The sequence below is a fragment of the Neoarius graeffei genome, chromosome 3 (genome assembly GCF_027579695.1).
Source record: "Neoarius graeffei isolate fNeoGra1 chromosome 3, fNeoGra1.pri, whole genome shotgun sequence".
NCBI lineage: Eukaryota > Metazoa > Chordata > Actinopteri > Siluriformes > Ariidae > Neoarius > Neoarius graeffei.
Genome location: NC_083571.1, coordinates 9,190,977 through 9,214,563, shown reverse-complemented (window position 1 = coordinate 9,214,563; position 23,587 = coordinate 9,190,977). Strand labels below are relative to the sequence as shown.

Sequence of the window (23,587 nt, the reverse complement as noted above, 5' to 3'; positions counted from 1 at the left end):
ATAATACTCGTTCCTTTCAGCTCTCCTGGTACGAGAAAGTGAATTGGCTAACAGCAAGTGACCCACATCAACAACAGTAAATAGGCTACTTTAGTAATATGTCATGGATGGACCAAAAATATAGAATCTATTTAAAATGTTTATGCTGAGTATATTATATTGGAATATATGTTTTTCTGGATATGAATTAAACACCGCTACAATTTGGAAAACGTTTTTAAACAAAAACACAGCCGAGGTCAATTTTTAAACAACATGCCACAATTTTAAAATATAAAATGTTAAAATATACCCCCCCCAACACCACCATCATGTATATTGGACAGTAGGCTAATGGGCCAAAAGAACCTGTTATTTCACAGTTTGTGACCCTGCCAACAATCAGCCAGATCAGAGGCAAGAGTATGGGCAAAATTGATGTGTTTTTTCTTTTAAAATCTGGAAATATCGTAACTGACCAGCCTCCCCTGTTTGAAAGACTACCAGCCGCCACTGATGGATAACAAGTTGAATCAGGTACTACAGGAGGTTATACAGTTTATTGTTCAGCGCAAAAATATTTGTGTTGAAAACATGTTAGTTAATAATATTCTTATGCTAAACAAATGTAACAATTATTGAATATTGAATAAAAGTAAGAGAAAGCATTCTAAAAGTTGATGTTTCTTTACATATTTTGTAGCATTGTCTGTGGGTTTGCAAAGGGGGTCCCCGGCCAGAAGCTAATGCTGTTTGGGGGGCCTTGGCATGGAAAAGTTTGGGAACCCCTGCTCTATCACAGCCATTCAGTATAAAAGGACTCTCAGGCCACTCAGTCATTGCAAAGTGTATGCTCAGTGTCCCGTACCTGTTGATACCAAGCCTTTTGAGTCTATGGTACAGTGTTTGTAGTTACGACTAAGTTTCTAGTTTGTGGTTCACGTCTTTAGGTCTTCCCCAAGTATCGTTGTTTGTACATCGCCTGACTTCTGCCTGTTTGCTGATCTTGACTCTGATGAATTTTGGAATTGTTTGTCGATGGTTTAATAAAGAAAATTAACCTGTGTCTGTCACCATCTCCAATGCCTGACATTTAGTTATTTATAGAGAATCAAAAGTTTATACACCATGCAGTTTTATTTAAAAAAAGAGAGCGAGAGAAAATCTAAAGACTCTGGATGTGTTTATAAATAACTGATGCATGAAAGGGTTAACGCTCTCTCTCAGTATTAACTCACCCACCCATAATGGCAGCTCACATTACTCTGTACTCTGCTTCTGTGGACATCAGCTCGTATCATATTACAATGCTATTTAATCTAATATTTTTCCAAGTGCAGTGACTATGAGGTATCATTCTGTGCAACACTTTGTACGGTTTTGGGTTTGGATTCCCTGATGTTAAGTCCCACGGATCACAGCAGTGGCATTAATGAGGCTTATGATGGATCTCCTGTAAACCTCCTGTGATATTTATATTATAAGTAGAGTTGGTACTGGAAGAGGAGCTGAAGCTTTAAGTTCATTTGAAGAGGATACCTTTTTTAAACCCTTTAACAGGCAGCTCAAGCACACAGCTACACATGTTAATCATTGTAATTCCAGCATAAAGTGTTTATAAATTTGTCTCCAACTTTTCCCTTTATCGCAAGGGATTACAATGAGTGGTTCTGACACAGTGGCGGCTGGTAGTCTTTCAAACAGGGGAGGCTGGTCGGTTACGATATTTCCAGATTTTAAAAGAAAAAACACATCAATTTTGCCCATACTCTTGCCTCTGATCTGGCTGATTGTTGGCAGGGTCACAAACTGTGAAATAACAGGTTCTTTTGGCCCATTAGCCTACTGTCCAATATACATGATGGTGGTGGTGTTGGGGGGGGGGGGTATATTTTAACATTTTATGTTTTAAAATTATGGCATGTTGTTTAAAAATTGATCATTATTGAAAGCAGCTTTTTGTCAGGAACCTCAGCAGTAGAGCTGGGTGCCACACATTTCATTCAATGACACTTTCCCTATATTTTACTTATTTTGACTGAGAAATGTTTTATTGACAATTTTGATAACCCTTCACTTTGAATCCAGGTCTGTAGTGTGAAATGTTCTTGGCTGTGTTTTTGTTTAAAAATGTTTTCCAAATTGTAGCTGTGTTTAATTCATATCCAGAAAAATATATATTCCAATATAATATACTCAGCATAAACATTTTAAATAGATTCTATATTTTTGGTCCATCCATGACATATTACTAAAGTAGCCTATTTACTGTTGTTGATGTGGGTCACTTGCTGTTAGCCAATTCACTTTCTCGTACCAGGAGAGCTGAAAGGAACGAGTATTATTCCCTACCTTTTTCACCAAGTCAATTTGAGGCGTTGGTCTACCCTGCTCTTTAATTTTAATTTTTTCCTCGAAAGGAAGACTGGCAAATGGCTTCGCCAAAATTAAATCAGCAATGCTTGGCATCCGTGCGCAGCTTTCTTGCTAGCTGACTAGCCCCCTCAAGTTCAAGTTCAGTCACTCAAATAAACGACATTTCTGGAACTAAGATAGCAAACTTGACAACACTATATTTACACTTTATTTACAATGAAAATATATACAAACTAAAAAAGCTGGTAGAAACCGTATGTAATGAATGAAATCGAAATGTAAGCTGATCTCTTACAATACACCACAGCACTTGCGAATCCGCATGGGACTGAACTGAAATTCACCGCTGCCTGTCTATATTTGAAACGAGCTGTCAATCAAAAAAAATATCCGGCCGCTTTCACCAATCACCAGTCTCCTCGCGGAAAGCTTTGCCATGTCCCTCCCATGTGAGGTTTGGAGTCCGTGGGCAGGCATTTTCGCAGTATTTGTCCAATAATCGTCTTGCATTTTGAGATTGAAAGCGCAGAGCTCCCAAATGCCATTGAAGTCCACTGAGGCTGGGAGTCCGTGGGACTCCGTGGGCGGGCGTTTTCGCAGTATTTGTCCAATAATCGTCTTGCATTTTGAGATTGAAAGCGCAGAGCTCCCAAATGCCATTGAAGTCCACTGAGGCTGGGCTGCATCGTGCTGTCACGAGGGGGAAAAACTCACGCACACATTAAAGTTATAAGGGAATGATTTCGCACTGTAGTTGGGTTGAGCACATATATTTCTATGATTCTGGATCTGAAATAGCAATGTTATAAGGTCGGCTATAACATAAGCCTAGTGCAATTCATCCTACACGATGTTCGTCATTTTTAGAGGAGGCTGAGCCTCCCTCGTTGTCTTTATAGAGCAATCGCCCGTGTTCTGACATAATGCATCACATGGTAGTGCTTTCGGTTTTTTTGAAATACAGATTTGTAATTGGTATGAAAACTAGATGTTGATATCACCAGCGCTAATTCCCATTCACCAAGTTACAACGCAAAAATGTCCAACGTTCCACACTTTTGACAGTCCATATCTTGTTTTTATCATTCCACTCTTGGCATTATGAGGGTATAATATTACAGTCATGGCCAAAAGTTTTGAGACTGACAAAAATTTTGGTTTTCAAAAAGTTTGCTGCTTCAGTTTTTATAGTGGCAATTAGCATTGACTCTAGACTGTTATGAAGAGTGATCAGATGAATTGCAATTAATTACAAAGTCCTTCCTTGCCATGAAAATTAACTTCATCATAAAACCCCCATTTCCACTGCATTTTAGCCCTGCCACAAAATGACCTGCTAACATCATTTCAGTGATCTTCTCATTAGCTCTGGAGAAAGTGTTAACAAGGACAAGGCAGCTGATATCACTCTGTCATGCGGATTGAATTGAGCAGACTGGTTGCTTTAAAAGGGGGGTGGTGCTTGAAATCATTGTCTTCTTCTGTTAACCATGGTTACCTCCAAGGAAACATGTGCAGTCATCTTTGCGGTGTATCAAAAGGGTTTCACAGGCAAGGATATTGTTGCTAGTAAGTTTGCACCTAAGTCAACCATTTATCGGATCATCAAGAACTTCAAGGAGAGAGGTTCAATCACGGGCGATTGCTCTAAGACAACGAGGGAGGCTCAGCCTCCTCTAAAAATGACAAACATCGTGTAGGATGAATTGCGCTAGGCTTATGTTATAGCCGACCTTATAACATTCCTATTTCAGATCCAGAATCATAGAAATATATGTGCTCAACCCAACTACAGTGCGAAATCATTCCGTTATAACTTTCCCCAGTTCGCCCAATGTGTGCGTGAGTTTTTCCCCCTCGTGACAGCGCGATGCAGCCCAGCCTCAGTGCACTTCAACGGCATTTGGGAGCTATGCGCTTTTCAATATCAAAATGCAAGACGATTATTGGACAAATACTTCGAAAACGCCCGCCCACGGACTCCCAGCCTCAGTGGACTTCAATGGCATTTGGGAGCTATGCGCTTTTGAATATCAAAATGCAAGACGGTTATTGGACAAATACTGCGAAAATGCCCGCCCACGGACTCCGAGCCTCACAGTGGGAGGGACATGGCAAAGCTTTCCGTGAGGAGACTGGTGATTGGTGAAAGCGGCCGGATATTTTCTTTGATTGACAGCTCGTTTCAAATATAGACAGGCAGCGGTGAATTTCAGTTCAGTCCCATGCGGATTCGCAAGTGCTGTGGTGTATTGTAAGAGATCAGCTTACATTTCGATTTCATTCATTACATACGGTTTCTACCAGCTTTTTTAGTTTGTATATATTTTCATTGTAAATAAAGTGTAAATATAGTGTTGTCAAGTTTGCTATCTTAGTTCCAGAAATTTCGTTTGAGTGACTGAACTTGAACTTGAGGGGGCTAGTCAGCTAGCAAGAAAGCTGCGCACGGATGCCAAGCATTGCTGATTTAATTTTGGTGAAGCCATTTGCCAGTCTTCCTTTCGAGGAAAAAATTAAAATTAAAGAGCAGGGTAGACCAACGCCTCAAATTGACTTGGTGAAAAAGGTAGGGAATAATACTCGTTCCTTTCAGCTCTCCTGGTACGAGAAAGTGAATTGGCTAACAGCAAGTGACCCACATCAACAACAGTAAATAGGCTACTTTAGTAATATGTCATGGATGGACCAAAAATATAGAATCTATTTAAAATGTTTATGCTGAGTATATTATATTGGAATATATATTTTTCTGGATATGAATTAAACACAGCTACAATTTGGAAAACATTTTTAAACAAAAACACAGCCAAGAACATTTCACACTACAGACCTGGATTAAAAGTGAAGGGTTATCAAAATTGTCAATAAAAAATTTCAGTCAAAATAAGTAAAATATAGGGAAAGTGTCATTGAATGAAATGTGTGGCACCCAGCTCTATGTTTGGCTCCCCAAGGTCAGTGCTTGTGCCGATTCCAGAACACTCTGCTGTTACTGCTGAGGTTCCTGACAAAGAGCTGCTTTCAATAATGATCAATTTTTAAACAACATGCCACAATTTTAAAATATAAAATGTTAAAATATACCCCCCTAACACCACCATCATGTATATTGGACAGTAGGCTAATGGGCCAAAAGAACCTGTTATTTCACAGTTTGTGACCCTGCCAACAATCAGCCAGATCAGAGGCAAGAGTATGGGCAAAATTGATGTGTTTTTTCTTTTTTCTTTTAAAATCTGGAAATATTGTAACCAACCAGCCTCCCCTGTTTGAAAGACTACCAGCCACCACTGGGTTCAATTGCTGTGAAGGAGGCTTCAGGGTGCCCAGGAAAGTCCAGCAAGTGCCAGATCTGTCTCCTAAAGAAGATTCAGCTATGGGATCAGGTCACCACCAGTGCAGAGTTTGCTCAGGAATGGCAGCAGGCAGGTGTGAGTGCATTTGCATGCACAGTGAGGTGAAAACTTTTGGAGGATGGCCTGGTGTCAAGAAGGGCAGCAAAGAAGCCACTTCTCTCCAAGAAAAACATCAAGGACAGACTGTCATTCTGCAGGAAGTACAGGGATTGGATTGCAGAGGACAAGGGTAATGTTATTTTCTCTGATGAAGCCCCCTTCAGACTGTTTGGGACATCTGGAAAAATTATTGTCCAGAGAAGAAAAGGTGAGCACTACCATGAGTCCTGTGTCATGCCAACAGTAAAGCATCCTGAGACTATTCATGTGTGAGGTTACTTCTCATCCAAGGGAGTGGGCTCACTCACAATTTTGCCTAAGAACACTGGCATGAATAAAGAATGGTATCAAAACATCCTCCAAGAGCAACTTCTCCCAATGATCCAGGAGCAATTTAGTGATGAACAATGCTTTTTCCAGCATGATGGAGCACCGTGTCACAAGGCAAAAGTGATAAGTGGCTCGGGGAACTAAACAGTGAAATTTTGGGTCCATGGCCAGGAAACTCCCCAGATCTTAATCCCATTGAGAACCTGTGGTCAATCCTCAAAAAGTGGGCGGACAAACAAACCCAAAAATTGTGATTAAACTCCAAGCACTGATTATGCAAGAATGGGTTGTCATCAGTCAGGATTTGGCCCAGAAGCTGATATCCAGCATGCCAGGGTGAATTGCAGGAGTCTTGAAAAAGAAGGGTCAACATTATAAATATTGACTCTTTGCATAAACTTGATGTATTTGTCAATAAAAGCATTTTAACCTTATGAAATGCTTATAATTGTACTTCAGTATACCATAGAAACATCTGACAAAAAGATCTAAAAACACTGAAACAGCAAACTTTGTGAAAACCAAAATTTGTGTCAGTCTCAACTTTTGGCCACGACTGTACAGTCATGCCCCTATATTTACAGTGCCTTGCAAAAGTATTCATACCCCTTGAACTTTTTCACATTTTTCCACCTTACAACCACAAACTTAAAAGTTTTTTTATTGAGATTAACTTTTTATCAAGATGACTTGTTTTACAGTAATTATCAACATCCAAAAAATATCAATAAATGAGAAACCTGCACTCATGAATCCTAATCCTCAGGCGTTATTTCATGTGTTTACAGTAACAAACTATGCAAGCTCACAAACTCTGACTACAGGGCAAAAGTTTGTGGGCTTTTGATGAAGACATGTAGAATAATGTGTGTAGTGTAAATGTAGAACATTTTAATTTGTTCAGTTTAAATTTGTCATCTGCATGTTAACACAGGGTCAACATTACAACGAAATGTGTTGGATGAGAGAAGAAACAGAAACAAGTCTCTCAGCATTGGAGCCCTACAGGAGTTTAAAAGTATAGCAATATAAAAATTAAAGGTCATAAATAAAAAATAGAAATAATTAACACTGTGTGGAGGTCGGGGACAGTGCCTCTGGATTGGCAGACTGGGGGGGTTGGTCCCCCTTTTCCAAAAAGGAGACTGGAGAGTGTGCTCCAACTATAGGAGGATCACACTTCTTAGCCTCCCTGGGAAAGCCTATGCTGGGGTGCTGGAGAGAAGAGTCTGGTCAATAGTTGAACCTCTGATTCAGGAGGAACAATGCAGTTTTCGTCCTGGTTGTGGAACACCGGACCAGCTCTTTACCCTTGCAAGGGTGCTGGAGGGTGCATGGGAGTTTGCCCAACCAGTCTGCATGTGTTTTGTGGACCTGGAGAAGGCCTACGACCATGTCCCTTGTGGTGTCCTGTGGGGGTGCTTCGGGAGTATGGGGTCTGGGGCCCACTGCTGCGGGCCATTTGATCCCGGTATGACCAGAGCAGGAGTTTGGTTCTCATTGCCAGCAATAAGTCGGACTCATTCCCAGTGCATGTGGGACTCCGCCAGGGCTGCCCTTTGTCACTGGTTCTGTTCATAACTTTTATGGACAGAATTTCTAGGTGCAGCCAAGGGGCAGAGGGTGTCCAGTTTGGTGGCCTCAGGATCGCCTCTCTGCTTTTTGTGGATGATGTGGTCCTGTTGGCTTAATCAATCTGTGACCTCCAGCAGGCGCTGGGACAGTTTGCAGCCTAGTGTGAAGTGGCTGGGATGAGGATCAGCACCTCCAAGTTCATGGCCACAGTGCTCAGCCAGAAACGGGTGGGGTGTCTACTTCGTGTCAGGGGGGAGTTGCTGCCTCAAGTGGAGGAGTTTAAGTATCTCAGGGTCTTGTTCACGAGTGAGGGTAGGGGGGAGTGGGAGTTGGACAGACGGATTGGGGCAGCATCAGCAGTGATGCGGACGCTGAACCGGTCTGTTGTGGTAAAGAGAGAGCTGAGCCAAAAGGCAAAGCTCTCAGTTTACTGGTCCATCTACGTTCCCACCCTCACCTATGGTCACGAGCTATGGGTGGTGACTGAAAGAATGAGATTGCGGATACAAGTGGTCGAAATGAGTTTTCTTCGTAGGGTGGCTGGGCTCTCCCTTAGAGATAGGGTGAGAAGCTCTGTCATTCGGGAGAGACTCAGAGTAGAACCGCTGCTCCTCCGCATTGAAAGGAGTCAGTTGAGGTGGTTTGGGCACCTTGTTAGGATGCCCCCTGGACACCTCTCAGGGGAGGCTCTTTGGGCATGCCCCACTGGGAGGAGACCCCAGGGCAGACCCAGGACACACTGGAGAGATTACATCTGAGCTGGCCTGGGAACGCCTCGGTATTCCCCTGGAAGAGCTGTTGGAGGTGGCCAAGGAGAGGGAAGTCTGGGCAGCTCTGCTTAGGCTGCTACCCCCGCGACCCAGACCCAGATAAGTGGTAGAAAATGGATGGATGGATGGATGGATGGATGGATGGATGGATAGAAATAATTAAAAGTCATATTGAAGGGAAAGTATGTACAATGCATTATGTCAGGGGGAGGGGTGGGTGTAGTGCAAGTGCCAGTATTGCACACTGGAGAAAGTGGTGCATTTGGAGAAAGACAAATTAAGAACCAATTAGATTTAACATTACAGAGTGAACAGAGTTTTGCAATATGCTGGTAAACAATGCAATGTGGAATGATTAGAGGCAATTCTTCAGCAGAGAGACCAAAATTATGAAATGATTAAGAATGATGTAACTTGTTAGCTCAGTCATATTGCTAAAGTATGGAATCCAAGGCAAAATGTACTGAAAACCATATTTAAAAATCATTACCCCAATTATAGCAATGTCGCTTCAGAGAAATCTTGGTCTGAATGTTAAGAAATGAAAGTTCATTTTTTTCTGACGTAATTCAGTTACTGACTTTTCTTTCCTCATAAAAGATTTTGCGTTCAGAGTTAAACATAGCCAATTTTTCTAGGCTTTTTTAGGGTCAAAAGATACCCCATACAGTATGAAATTTTTATTTAATACCATTATCTTGAGTCCTGCAACTAAAAAAGTTACCACATTTTGCTGTGAATGTAATTCCGTTACCAAAGAACTACCCTTAGGTGTTAAAATAATAATTTTATAAAAATTTAAATCTATAAAAATAAAAAATTGATAGAAAGTATAGTCTCATCCTGCATGTAGGAGACCAAATACCTAAATATATTTGATTGTAATTTCATGTCTAATCACTTGGAAAAGTTTACAATCAAAATTTATTCAATTTGTAGTTGGTCCATTGTGGACAATAGGTGTTTCTACTGTTACCTTAAACGGATAACTCAACCAGCCGGTAGACTTCCATAGAGAGACATTGTAACCGCTGTAAGCAATAGTGCAATATTGTCCGTTGTGCAAAGATTGCAGTGTGAGTGGTATGTTCAACAGTCTGTGAGAATCAGTCCAGTCCCTCAGAATTGAGGAGTCTGATAGCATGTGGGAAGAAACTGTTAGAGTTTGGCTGTGAAGGCACGAATGCTTCGGTACCTTTTTCCAGACGGCAGGAGGGTGAAGAGATTGTGTGAGGGGTGTGTGGGGTCGTCCACGATGCTGGTGACTTTCCAGATGCAGTGTGTGGTGTAAATGTCCGTGATAGAGGGAAGAGAGGCTCTGATGATCTTCTCAGCTGTCCTCACTACCCACTGTAGGGTCTTGCGATCCAAGACAGCGCAGTTCCCAAACCAGGCTGTGATGCAGCTGCTCAGAATGCTCTCATTAGTCCCTCTGTAGAATATAGTGAGGATGGGTGATGGGGGATGGGTTTTCCTCAGCCTCCGTAGGAAGCAGAGGTGCTGCTGGGCTTTCTTGACTATGGAGCTGGTGTTGAGGTTCTCCGCCAGATGAACACAGAGGAATCTGGTGCTCTTGACGTTCTCCACGAGTGAGCCATCAATGTACAGTGGAGAGTGGTCACTCCGTGTTATTCTGAAGTCAACAACCATATCTTTTGTTTTGTCCACGTTCAGAGACAGGTTGTTGACTCTGCACCAGTCCAATAGCCACTGCACCTCCTTTCTCTATACTGACTCATCATTTTTACTGATGAGACCTACTACAGTCATGCCTATTAAAGGGTTGCCTTTAAATAGGCACGACTATTAAATTGCGTGCCTATTAAAGGGTTAAATCTAACTTTCCAACATGTTTCAGTATAAGGTTGCCAGGGGAAGCCATGGCCTAAAGGTTAGAGAAGCAGCTTTGGGACCAAAAGGTCACCAGTTTGAGTCCCTGGACCAGCAGGTCCAGGGAAGTCTAACTTTCCAATATGTTTCAGTATAAGGTTGCCAGGGGAAGCCATGGCCTAAAGGTTAGAGAAGCAGCTTTGGGACCAAAAGGTCACCAGTTTGAGTCCCTGGACCAGCAGGTCAAGGGAAATCTAACTTTCCAACATGTTTCAGTATAAGGTTGCCAGGGGAAGCCATGGCCTAAAGGTTAGAGAAGCAGCTTTGGGACCAAAAGGTTTGAGTCCCTGGACCAGCAGGAATGACTGAAGTGCCATTGAGCAAGGCACCTAACCCCCAGCTGTTCCCCAGGCTGATCTGGGTATGTTGTACGTCGCTCTAGATAAGAGCGTCTGCTAAATGCCCATCATGTAATAAGATTTCTTCAAGATCAATATACTGTATGTAAATCACTATAAGTGTACAACATGAAAAACAATAAACTGCAAACTAAAGATCTCTGCCAGTTTAGCAAAAAAGTGAAATTTTTTCATATTGGATTGAAAAGGAGAAAAATAGCTGTGAGGTTAAATAGGGAGGAAAATACAAACATGCATCAGGATTCATTTAATTATGATTCTCACTGTATGTTACTGAAACTAATCTGTTTGATAATTAATCAATAAAGTGCACTTTGTGTCATTTCTGGAGCAGTGAACTCTAAATGGAGACATTTTCAGACTATAAAGATGATATACTATATACTATACACTACACTCAGCAGCCATTTTAATAGGAATGTGTTCTTGGCTGCAGAAGTGGAACCCAGTGTGGTCTTCTGCTGTTGCTTGCTGAGATGCCTTTCTGCTCACCACGGTTGTAAAGAGTGATTATATGAGTTACTATATCCTTCCTGGCAAAAAAGCTCGAACCAATCTGACCATTTTTCTCTGAGCTCTCTTATCAACAAGGCGTTTGTTTCCACCCACAGAACTGTCGCTCACTCAACTCAATGTTTTTTTGTTTTTTCGCACCATTCTGTCTGTGTAAACTCTAGAGACTGCTGTGTGTGAAAACCCCAGGAAGGAGATCAGCAGTTTCTGAAATACTCAGACCAGTCCATCTGGCTCAAACCAACACCCATGCCACAGTCAAAGAAAGTCACACTTATGGCCCTTTTCCACTACCCTTTTTCAGCTCACTTCAGCTCGCTTCAGCTCACTTCAGCCCGACACGGCTCGCGTTTCGACTACCAAAGAACAGCACGACTCGGCTCGCTTCAGCCCTGCTTAGCCCCTAAAACTCGCACGGTTTTGGAGTGGGGCTGAAGCGAGCCAAAGCGAGCCGAGTGAGGCTGGGGGCATGAGGAGACACTCCCCTGTGCACTGATTGGTGAGGAGGAGTGTCCTCACATGCCCACACACGCCCCGCGAGCACGCTGGGATCTGTAAACACCGTAAACCCGGAAGAAGAATAATTACGAATTACGAGAATTTCTGAAGCCTTATGCGCCTCGCCTCATCTATACGCTCTTGCCAGTATCTGTTGGCGTTGTCGGTGACAACAAGCCACAGAACCAAGACCAGCAACACTAACGACTCCATGTCCTCCATGTTTATTGTTTACTATCCGGGTCGTGAGACTACCGCTTAAAAGCTCACTGATGTCATTGTTTGCGCTGCTTAACGACATCACGTGACGTCCACCCACTTTCGCTAACTCCACCCAATGTGTCCACCCACTTCCAGCCAGCACGGTTCAGTGCGGTTGTAGTCGAAATGCAACTCCAACAGCCCCACTCAGCTCGACTCAGCTCAACTCAGCACGGCACGGCTCAGCCCGACTCAGCCGCGTTTGTAGTGGAAAAGCGGCATTTCAGCTCACAATTTTTCCCATTCTGACGTTTGAACATTGTGAACATTAACTGAAGCTCTTGATTTGATGCATCGTGCTGCTGGCAAGGGATTGGCTGATTAGAGAACTGCATAAAACAGCAGGTGGATGTATGAATGTTCCTAATAAAGTGGCCAGTGAGTGTATATAGACTATAATAGCATCTCTGAAGCCTTTTGAGTATGGAATATAACTGCAGATGTTCACAGATCCACTGTGGTGTAAATTAAACGATCATACTATACATGCCCAACTAGAGATCCATAGAAGTGTGTGCATACCATACATCCCCAGTGACATTTCAGTATCTTGGAGTCAGTAAACACATTCATGCCATTTCCTGCATGTTGTCTCTGAAGCTGTAGGTTTAACGAAGAGCTTGTAACATGATGATTGCCAGCGATGATGTGCATTAATGCCATCATGTCAGCGTCACTACTAAATTTATATACCACCTGTCAATCACTGTGTGACACATGCAAAGTTGCAGGTCAGAGGTACAACTGTTAACCAAACCTGTAATTAATTAAAACTGTAGAAAATCAGAAACTAAAGAAAAATTATTTCATGCTGTGAAAAAAGTGACACGGACAGAAATGAAATGCTTTATTCATATAACTTTATATAAACACACAATGCAAAAATGTAAGACTATTATGTACAACCCTACAGCAGAGTGTTTCCCTATCAGAAAGGCTTCAAAGGAGAACGTTTTTAGGACGCAAAGAATGAATTTTGTCCGAGTCCAGTCTCGAGTCCCCAGTGTTCAAGTCCGAGTCAAATCCAAGTCTCATCTCATCTCATTATCTCTAGCCGCTTTATCCTGTTCTACAGGGTCGCAGGCAAGCTGGAGCCTATCCCAGCTGACTACAGGCGAAAGGCGGGGTACACCCTGGACAAGTTGCCAGGTCATCACAGGGCTGACACATAGACACAGACAACCATTCACACTCACATTCACACCTACGCTCAATTTAGAGTCACCAGTTAACCTAACCTGCATGTCTTTGGACTGTGGGGGAAACCGGAGCACCCGGAGGAAACCCACGCGGACACGGGGAGAACATGCAAACTCCGCACAGAAAGGCCCTCGCCGGCCACGGGGCTCGAACCCGAACCTTCTTGCTGTGAGGCGACAGCGCTAACCACTACACCACCGTGCCGCCCAAATCCAAGTCATCAAAAAAAAATTTAAAGTCGAGTCCGAGAACAAGACTCTAACTGCACCATTTGACAGTGGTTGTTTTAGCGCCATTAACATTAGTTTGTTCCTGAACATGATGTATGAATAGGTGAATGTGCTTCTTTTTCTCAGGGAGTGCGAAATATTCTGTCAGAGATAGATGGGAGACAGATGTAAGTGTAGAAGGTGTGTTTATTAATATAAGTGAAGACCGGCAAACAATCCAGAACGGCAGGCAAAATCGTAAAATGGTGAAACAGGCAATAGGTCGAGTAAGGCACAAACAGGTTATCGTAGACTCGACAGAATCAAAGATGAGAAACAGGAAATCAGGATCAGGAAACCAAACAAGGAAATAAGGCTCAATAATGTGCCAGCAATGCAACTCAATACTTCGCAAAGTAAGTGTGTTTTCACAGTTTTTATATTGGCACACTGATTGTGCCTTAATCCTGTGCAGGTGCGAGTCATTTACGGCATGCGCGAGAGTCCGCTTGCCGCGCGCGCTGTCCGGAGCGCAGCCCGAGAGTCTATCTGATGTGCATGCCAAGGTGCACAGATGTGACAGTCTTGCACGAAATTAGTACAAAATTAATGTAGATATAAACATCTTATGCCAAATTATTATGGCATGTTATAAAAAATAAAGAAAAATCCGAGTCCTCGTCTCCAATTTATGAGTCCAAGTCCAAGTCCGAGCCATCAGTGCTCAAGTCCAAGTTGAGTCATGAGTCCTTAAAATTAGGGCACGAGTCAGACTCAAGTCCGAGTCCTGGACTTGAGTACTACAAGCCTGATCGTCTCTAAAAGTGCATTTGGTTAAGTGAATTATAAATTATTCATCATTCTTTTCTTTTTAAGCTCTAAAACCTGTCAGACGTTTAAGTTTTAGTGTAATCCTAGAACATAGTATATCTTTATATAAAGAAAAAAAAGGAAAAGTTCTTTCAGGGTTTACTGTGAGTTGTGAGACAGGGGTTCTATTGGAACCCTTTCTGAGAATCATACAGATACAGAAACACTGCTGAATGTTCACATTACTTAAATTTACAATTAATTAATTTGTTTTAATGAATTTTTAAAGTTAAATCTAAAACCCTTTAGAAATCTTTACTTTGTCTTTCTGTGGGAACCTTTAAAGGTTCTGTGTGAAAACCTACAACAAGGACCCATTTAGGATGCTAAGAACTTCTCCAAGAAACTTTAAAGAACCCTTGAAGAACCTTTTTTTTTTCAAAGAGTATATGTATTACTTGGATATGTGTGTAGTATAAACTCTATACATTTTTGGTTAATATTTTCTTGTTAAGGGTGGCACAGTGGTGTAGTGGTTAGCGCTGTCGCCTCACAGCAAGAAGGTCCGGGTTCGAGCCCCGTGGCCAGCGAGGGCCTTTCTGTGCGGAGTTTGCATGTTCTCCCCGTGTCCGCGTGGGTTTCCTCCGGGTGCTCCGGTTTCCCCCACAGTCCAAAGACATGCAGGTTAGGTTACCTGGTGGCTCTAAATTGACCGTAGGTGTGAATGTAAGTGTGAATGGTTGTCTGTGTCTATTTGTCAGCCCTGTGATGACCTGGCGACTTGTCCAGGGTGTACCCCGCCTTTCGTCTGTAGTCAGCTGGGATAGGCTCCAGCTTGCCTGTGACCCTGTAGAACAGGATAAAGCGGCTAGAGATAATGAGATGAGATGAGATTTTCTTGTTAAGTCATAGAACGTATCAGATGTTTAAAATTTAGTTTCAGGCCCTCAGGCGACACTGCATTAAAAGCAGATATGTGTCTGTAGTGGAAATCACTGTATGGGCTCAGGAACACTTCAGAAAACCATCATCTGTGAAAACAGTTCATTACTGCATCCACAAATGCAGGTTAAACCCAGATATAAACAATATCCAGAAACACCGCCACCTTCTCTGGGCCCGAGCTCTTTTACGATGGACTGAGGTGAAGTGGAAAATTGTCCCGAGGTCTGATGAATCAAAAGTAGAAATTCTTTTGAGAAATCATGGACACCACTTCCTCCAGGCTAAAGAGGAGAGGGACCATCCGGCTTGTTATCAGCGCACAGTTCAAAAGCCAGCATCTGTGATGGTATGAGGGGGCATTAGTGCACATGACATGGGTAGCTTGTACATCTGGGAAGGCATCATTAATGCTGAATGATATATACACTTTTCAGAGCAATATGCCGCCATCCAGACAAATCTTTTTCAGGGAAGGCCTTCCTTCTTTCAGCAAGACAATGCCAAACTGCTTTCTGCACATATTAAAACTCCATGGCTCTGTAGTAAAAGAGTCCGGGTGCTAAACTGGCCTGCCTGCAGTCCAGACCTGTCTCCCATTTAAAGTATTTGGCGCATTATGAAGCGCACAGTACAACAAAGGAGACCCTGAACTGAAATTGTATATCAGGCAAGAATGGGACAACATTTCTTTTTCAGAACTACACTAACTGGTCTCCTCAGTTCCCAAATAGAGGTGATGCAACACAGTGGTAAACATGCCCCCACCCCAACTTTTTTTGAAACGTGTTGCTAGCATCAAATTCAGAATGAGCATATATTTTTTCTAAAAACAATAAAATTTCTCAGTTTCAACATTTGATATGTTGTCTTTGTACTATTTTCAATGAAATATAGGGTTTCCATGATTTGCAAATTATCGCATTCTGTTTTTATTTACAGTTTACACAGCATCCCAACTTTTTTGGAATTGGGGTTGTAAACAGTGGTCTTCAGAAAAGTGTGTCATGTCTGCACACATTGGCACTTGGAGTGTGCAGCTTGCGCCATGGACTGCTGCTCGTGTGCAGCACCACACTTGTGCTCATTAGAACTAATTGCCATGCACCTGTTCCTGATTAGAGTGCAATCACAGCATGCTTATAAGGATTCTTGCTGTACCTTGTGTCTCACATTACCAAGCTTTTGTTCTTTGAATTGCTTTCCTGGTTTTGACTCGCTTTTGTATTTTGGACTTTGCCTTTGATATGACCTCTGATATCCTGTCTGTACCTCGCTTAACCATTGCCTGTTCCTCAACTCTGCCTTTGCCTGACGTTTTGGAACTGTTTGCCTGCATGCTTTTCAATAAAATTCTTCCTGTAATTGCATCCATCTACCGCCTTTACATGACAAAGTGCGTCTTAGATAAGATAAAGGGTTCTTCGATAGTTCTTTGATGGTTCAGTGAGTAATTAAAGGATCTTAGCTTCCAAAAAATGGGTTTGTACATGGAACTTTTTCTGTTGGGTAAACAGTCTATTGTAGACTTATACTACAGAAGTCTATGCAACCGAAGAACAAAACTAAATCACACTGTTTCTTATTTCTTATTATAATCTTGAACCCTTGAGAAGTTTTCAGTTGCCCCTCTGTGAGAAACATCCAAGTGCTTCCCTTTGAAAAATGCTTTCAAGTCAAACCCATTTCAGACTCTTAACAGTCAGAAGAACCTCTAAATAACCTTTTTTTTTCTAAGTGTAGTAACTGGGTAGGTGTTTGACAAACACCAAATTATTGGTCATTAATTTGTTTAAGACCTAGAACCTATGAGACATTTAAAATTTAGCTCAACACTTTTGATGCATGGTACATGTTGGGGAAAAAGTGTTCTAAATGTTCATTGGGTGATTAAGGATTCTTATTACTTACAACCCCGATTCCAAAAAAGTTGGGACAAAGTACAAATTGTAAATAAAAATGGAATGCAATGATGTGGAAGTTTCAAAATTCCATATTTTATTCAGAATAGAACATAGATGACATATCAAATGTTTAAACTGAGAAAATGTATCATTTAAAGAAAAAAATTAGGTGATTTTAAATTTCATGAAAACAACACATCTCAAAAAAGTTGGGACAAGGCCATGTTTCCCACTGTGAGACATCCCCTTTTCTCTTTACAACAGTCTGTAAACGTCTGGGGACTGAGGAGACAAGTTGCTCAAGTTTAGGGATAGGAATGTTAACCCATTCTTGTCTAATGTTGGATTCTAGTTGCTCAACTGTCTTAGGTCTTTTTTGTCATATCTTCCGTGTTATGATGCGCCAAATGTTTTCTATGGGTGAAAGATCTGGACTGCAGGCTGGCCAGTTCAGTACCCGGACCCTTCTTCTACACAGCCATGATGCTGTAATTGATGCAGTATGTGGTTTGGCATTGTCATGTTGGAAAATGCAAGGTCTTCCCTGAAAGAGACGTCGTCTGGATGGGAGCATATGTTGCTCTAGAACCTGGATATACCTTTCAACATTGATGGTGTCTTTCCAGATGTGTAAGCTGCCCATGCCACATGCACTAATGCAACCCCATACCATCAGAGATGCAGGCTTCTGAACTGAGTGCTGATAACAACTTGGGTCGTCCTTCTCCTCTTTAGTCCGAATGACACGGCATCCCTGATTTCCATAAAGAACTTCAAATTTTGATTCGTCTGACCACAGAACAGTTTTCCACTTTGCCACAGTCCATTTTAAATGAGCCTTGGCCCAGAGAAGACATCTGCACTTCTGGATCATGTTTAGATACGGCTTCTTCTTTGAACTATAGAGTTTTAGCTGGCAACGGCGGATGGCACGGTGAATTGTGTTCACAGATAATGTTCTCTGGAAATATTCCTGAGCCCATTTTGTGATTTCCAATACAGAAGCATGCCTGTATGTGATGCAGTGCCGTCTAAGGGCCCGAAGATCACGGGCACCCAGTATGGTTTTCCGGCCTTGACCCTTACACACAGAGATTCTTCCAGATTCTCTGAATCTTTTGATGATTTTATGCACTGTAGATGATGATATGTTCAAACTCTTAGCAATTTTACACTGTCGAACTCCTTTCTGATATTGCTCCACTATTTGTCGGCGCAGAATTAGGGGGATTGGTGATCCTCTTCCCATCTTTACTTCTGAGAGCCGCTGCCACTCCAAGATGCTCTTTTTATACCCAGTCATGTTAATGACCTATTGCCAATTGACCTAATGAGTTGCAATTTGGTCCTCCAGCTGTTCCTTTTTTGTACCTTTAACTTTTCCAGCCTCTTATTGCCCCTGTCCCAACTTTTTTGAGATGTGTTGCTGTCATGAAATTTCAAATGAGCCAATATTTGGCATGAAATTTCAAAATGTCTGACTTTCGACATTTGATATGTTGTCTATGTTCTATTGTGAATACAATATCAGTTTTTGAGATTTGTAAATTATTGCATTCTGTTTTTATTTACAATTTGTACTTTGTCCCAACTTTTTTGGAATCGGGGTTGTACAACCAGCCTGGAAGAGAAGAGAAGCAGGAGGAAAAACAAGATGCCCTCCACTCCAAACACTGATAAGTCATTCATCTGCAGCCACTGTAGTTGAGCCTGCCTGTCCCGGATAGGCCTCGTTAGCCATCAGAGTGCCTGCAGCCGCCACGGACAGACCCAACCCTGAATCTTCGTTCGCGAAGCTAAGCCAAGAAGAATCACATCAAAGTCAAAGTCCCTCTCACAACAGAATCTGATCTTCCCAGGCAGTCTCCTGTCCCAGTACTAATCAACTCTTTAAGGCGTATGGGTGTGGGTATGGGTATGGGTGCTGGTCTCCGTTTCGTTTCTCACCTATACAGCTAAGGTTACAGTGGGGGGCGAGTCCTCTGGTAACTGCAAGAGTTTGACTTCCCCACTCACATCTGTATTGCAGCGTGCCTTGCCAGACGGTAGTAGGTACCATTTTCATGATGGTCTTTGGTATGACCTGACCACGAGTAGAACTCGCGATCTCCCGGTCGAGACGTGGACATGCTAACCACTAGGTCAACTCACGGTCAAAAATCACATATCTGTGAATAAAAGATCTATACTTTGTATTATATTTTTTATTTTCCGTGAATCCATATTCCATTACTTGTCCGTATTTTGTAAATGATGATTGTTGTTTGCACATCACATAACTTTTTGCCTCAACCTGACTATGAGTTTTTGATATTTTGGATTTGTCTGCTGTGTTCATTAATAAACTCTTTAACTGCATTTGCACTCACCTGCAGAACCTTCCAAACAGTCAGGGTTTATTTCACAATAATGACCGGCTCGCCCTTACTTAGCTTCTGAAAATGATTCTGAATTGGAAACTACTGTAGAGTTGTGCAACCTTACATCTGATTCCTTAAGAAAAAGGCTTTTGAGTAGAACCCGTTTCATGACATGATGCGCGTGACTTGGATTAGAGTGAGGGAGAGTTGTACAACCATCAGCCTCACTCTCTTGTCCCGACCTAACTGGGTCCACGGGCAAGACAGAATCAAGACAGCTGGAGCTAGGTCAGAATGCAGTGGATGGCTAACAGTGTTCTACATGTTGCCACTGTGCCCTGATCACGCTCCAGAAATGCTTTGCTGGGTCCACCTTCCTGCCTGTTGAAACACCAGGTGGTGGTCTCCTCCACGCAGTTGGCTGAGTCCAGTCTTCGGTCGTAACCCTGACCAGGGGGAGCGAGGGGTTGCTAGTGCTTGCTCAAGGCACTACCCCAGGCTACTGGAGGGAAGGAGACGCCTTACTACTCCATTGCATGGCGGTCAAGGACTGCACATGCCCACTGCCCTAATACAGATTCTACACTGTATTCTGTAACACATTCTACACTATATTCCATACATATTTTACACTGTATTCTGTAACACATTCTACACTATAAAAATACTGTACAGTTTAAATGGGAAATATGCTTCAATTACATTGTGTTCGCTATCATTCTCCTTCCATTACGAGCGCTATGATTTGCACTATACTGCGTTAAAACCCCAACTATCACGTAACCGGTTCACTCTCACATTCCCACAACACACAGAAGCTCAAAGTCGTCTTATTTCAGCGCACAACAGAGCTGATAGGAAGTCGGCTGAATCTGCAGGCTTGTCTAGACTGCGGTAGATGATGGAGATGGAGATTTGGGGGAAGAAAGCTAATTTTGCCCCTGTTGTTCTGCAACTGTCTCATAAAATTGACATAACTATGTTGCTTGCAGATGAAACTGCTTGTTTCATTTTTTTATCATTTGTCATGAAAACTGACATAAGCGAATTCTTTAAGGAAAACATTCCAGCCAATCAGAGACAAGAGTAAAGTGTGCATTATACATATCATGTTACATGGTGTGACTTAAGCTACCAGAGCATCATACATCATATAGAAGGAATAAAAAAACATTCAGGATGTCCGGTTTCTGGAAAATAATCAATGTCAGAGTCACTGTTACACCAAAATTTGATTATTTTCCTATGACGGTACACTGCGAAGTGTTTTATTCATTTTATAACACTGTGATTTGTGTATGACTACAATTTTTATTAATGAATGACATATCATAATTTTTATCCATTTATAGTTGTGGAACTGGGCGGCATGCTGGTGTAGTGGTTAGCACTGTCGCCTCACAGCAAGAAGGTCCTGGGTTTGAGCCCAGCAGCCAACGAGGGCCTTTCTGTGTTGAGTTTGCATGTTCTCCCGTGTCTGCATGGGTTTCCTCCAGGTGCTCCAGTTTCCCCCACAGTCCAAAGACATGCAAGTTAGGCTAATTGGTGGCTCTAAATTAACCGTAGGTGTGAATGTGAGTGTGAACGGTTGTTTGTCTCTATGTGTCAGCCCTGCGATGCCCTGGCAACTTGTCCAGGGTGTACCCCGCCTCTCGCCCATAGTCAGCTGGGAAAGGATCCAGCTTGCCTGTGACCCTGTACAGGATAAGTGGTTACAGATAATGGATGGATGGATGGATGGATGGATGGATGGATGGATGGATGGATGGATGGATAGTTGTGGAACGTGCATGAAACAAGATCATAGCAGCTATCAACAGTGGTTCCCTCACCAGCCTCTATGTTTTCTATCTTAAAGTAACGAACAGTGAGAAACTGTATAAGACCTTCATGCTACCACACGCAGACTACCACGGTACTATATGGGGCCAGTCAAGTCCTGTAAAGAGAATTGAAAAACTACTGAATCTGACCCTATGATTCATCTATGATCTTCAGCAACCCCTCTGTGCACTGTGTCTGGAATCTTACCCTTCGATCTGAGAACAAAGTGTTGACTTTCGACGATGGTGTTCAAGAACTATCTCTCCAGAATGTTCAAGCTGAAATGTGCAGTATCACAACGCGTAACAAGAAGTACGACAACTAAAGACCTTTGGGTTCCTCCTGCTCATCTGGACATCAGAAGAAGATCACTGGCTTACGTTGGACCAACGACCTACAATAACATCCCATCAAGAATCAGGACCACGACCACCAACCTCAACAAGTTTAAAGAGCTTATATATGAACACTTCCTGCAACAAATGTGCTAAACACTGGCTTAAAACTGTACATATTATGTGGAAGAGCTTGTGGAAACGCTTGAACTATGTGAATGTTTTTGTTTGTTTATGTATTATTTTTACAGTTCGTACTGGAGTCTTTTGATCAAAATATTTCAAAACAACATTATTATTAAGGAGCTAGGTTTCTAGATTGATAGGTATTTGGACTGATCTAGTTAATAGTTATCTTGGGAACTTTATGACAGATATATTTTTTGTCTAACATCGTATTGATTTTAGTTTTTTAATACTGTAGTTTAGTTTTGCTAAAAGGCCCAGTGTGAGATTAGCATGAGCTAAACTGGTTTATTAACCTTCTGAAAAAAAGTATTATTATTATTATTATTATTATTATTATTATTAATAATTTGCGCTAGCAGCGCTGGTGCAACTTGTTACTCTTACTCAGGATTTTTCTACTTTATTCTTCTACTTATTATTATTATTATTATTATTATTATTATTATTATCATAACGTTTTTAAGGATGTTATTTCTCCCTCAGTTTTCAACAAATCATCACCAAATTTCACATGAAGAAAAGAATACCTCTGGGCTGAATTACATTACTATGACTTTTGGTGCTGATCTGGATCACCGAACCGGAATGATCCATGAAAAACGGGATTTTTTTCAATCACTTATAACTCTGTCAAGTTTCATGATTTTTCAATCAGGGTTTTTTTTTTTAATTTTGTTCAGCAAAATGACCTTCACCTTGACCTTCAATTGACAAAGTTCAGCTAGCGCAAATAACACTGAGTTTAGTCACAGTCTCTATCTAGTTATTATTATTATTATTATTATTATGATTATTATTAACTGCAAAGCGTAAACTTTTGAAAACGTACACTTACAAAGCGCTGACACTGGAGACTCCTTATATCAATGTTACTTACATGTAAGCATGTCGTTCTGGAAAACGTCATCGTATCAATGATTTTTTGTTAAGTAACAACACATGAGCTGTTGCTATAGAAATGAGTGCATTAATACAGTATAAAGTACGTTAATTAAGTTATAGAAAATTAATCAACCCCTTCTGACCAGTCAGAATCAGCAGTGTGGGAGCTATAAAGCATTATGAAGCATTATAATCAGTTCTATGTATTTACTCTATAGAATTTAATAAGTAAACAAACAAATAAATAAGCTCTTTAGAGAGAGTGTGGAAAGAAAATGGAAGGTATTGGCTATAACATATTTATGGCATGTTTATGATGCATGGTTCAAGAAGGCCACAAGGCCAGAACGAGAAGGAGATACGGCAGTTAAATGTATCAGGCTGTGAGATGATCATTAGGACCCAATGTGGTCCACTCACCGAGGGACGCTTCCACACCAGATTCAGAGGGAACTTCTGACTGTAGTAAAGAGACGAGTCGTCCGCAGGAAACAGTGGATCTTTAAACAGCACCTTCTTACTCACGTATTTGTCCCTGAGCTCCAGGAAGTCCTTCAGTCTCTTGGCATCTTTGACAGCTTCGTTGCGGCTCAGAATGGCCGAGTAAAGATTCCCGGGAGCCTGAAACACACCTGCTGGAGCGCCAGGAGCCGCTTCTGTAGTAGGAGCTCTTGTTTCTGACACTTTCTCCTGAACTTCGCATTTCTCCTTCTCACTCCTTTTAAGAGACTTGCTTGTGCTCATGATTGGTGCTAGTGGTGTCGGAGAGTGTGGCACAAAATCTCAAGAAAGAAAGAAATCAATTAATGTGCAAAAGGTTTTTGAATTTGCTCAGCTAAGTTCTTCTCACACTTTCACACTTAGAGTGCCTTGATATCCCTGGAGTCACACCCTGTGCTGTCTGCCATCTCTATTAAACACAC

The 23,587-nt window shown here is 41.8% G+C and overlaps 1 protein-coding gene across 1 annotated transcript in view; it reads right to left on the bottom strand.

Moving 5' to 3' along the window:
• Nucleotides 1-23,587, bottom strand: part of capn3b (calpain 3b) — a 65,340-nt gene extending 41,753 nt beyond the window's left edge. Inside the window, exon 1 of the mRNA XM_060916360.1 lies at nt 23,085-23,587. Within this exon, the coding sequence (XP_060772343.1) occupies nt 23,085-23,408 (324 nt within the window). The 5' untranslated portion in view covers nt 23,409-23,587. The remainder of the gene's footprint in view (nt 1-23,084) is intronic.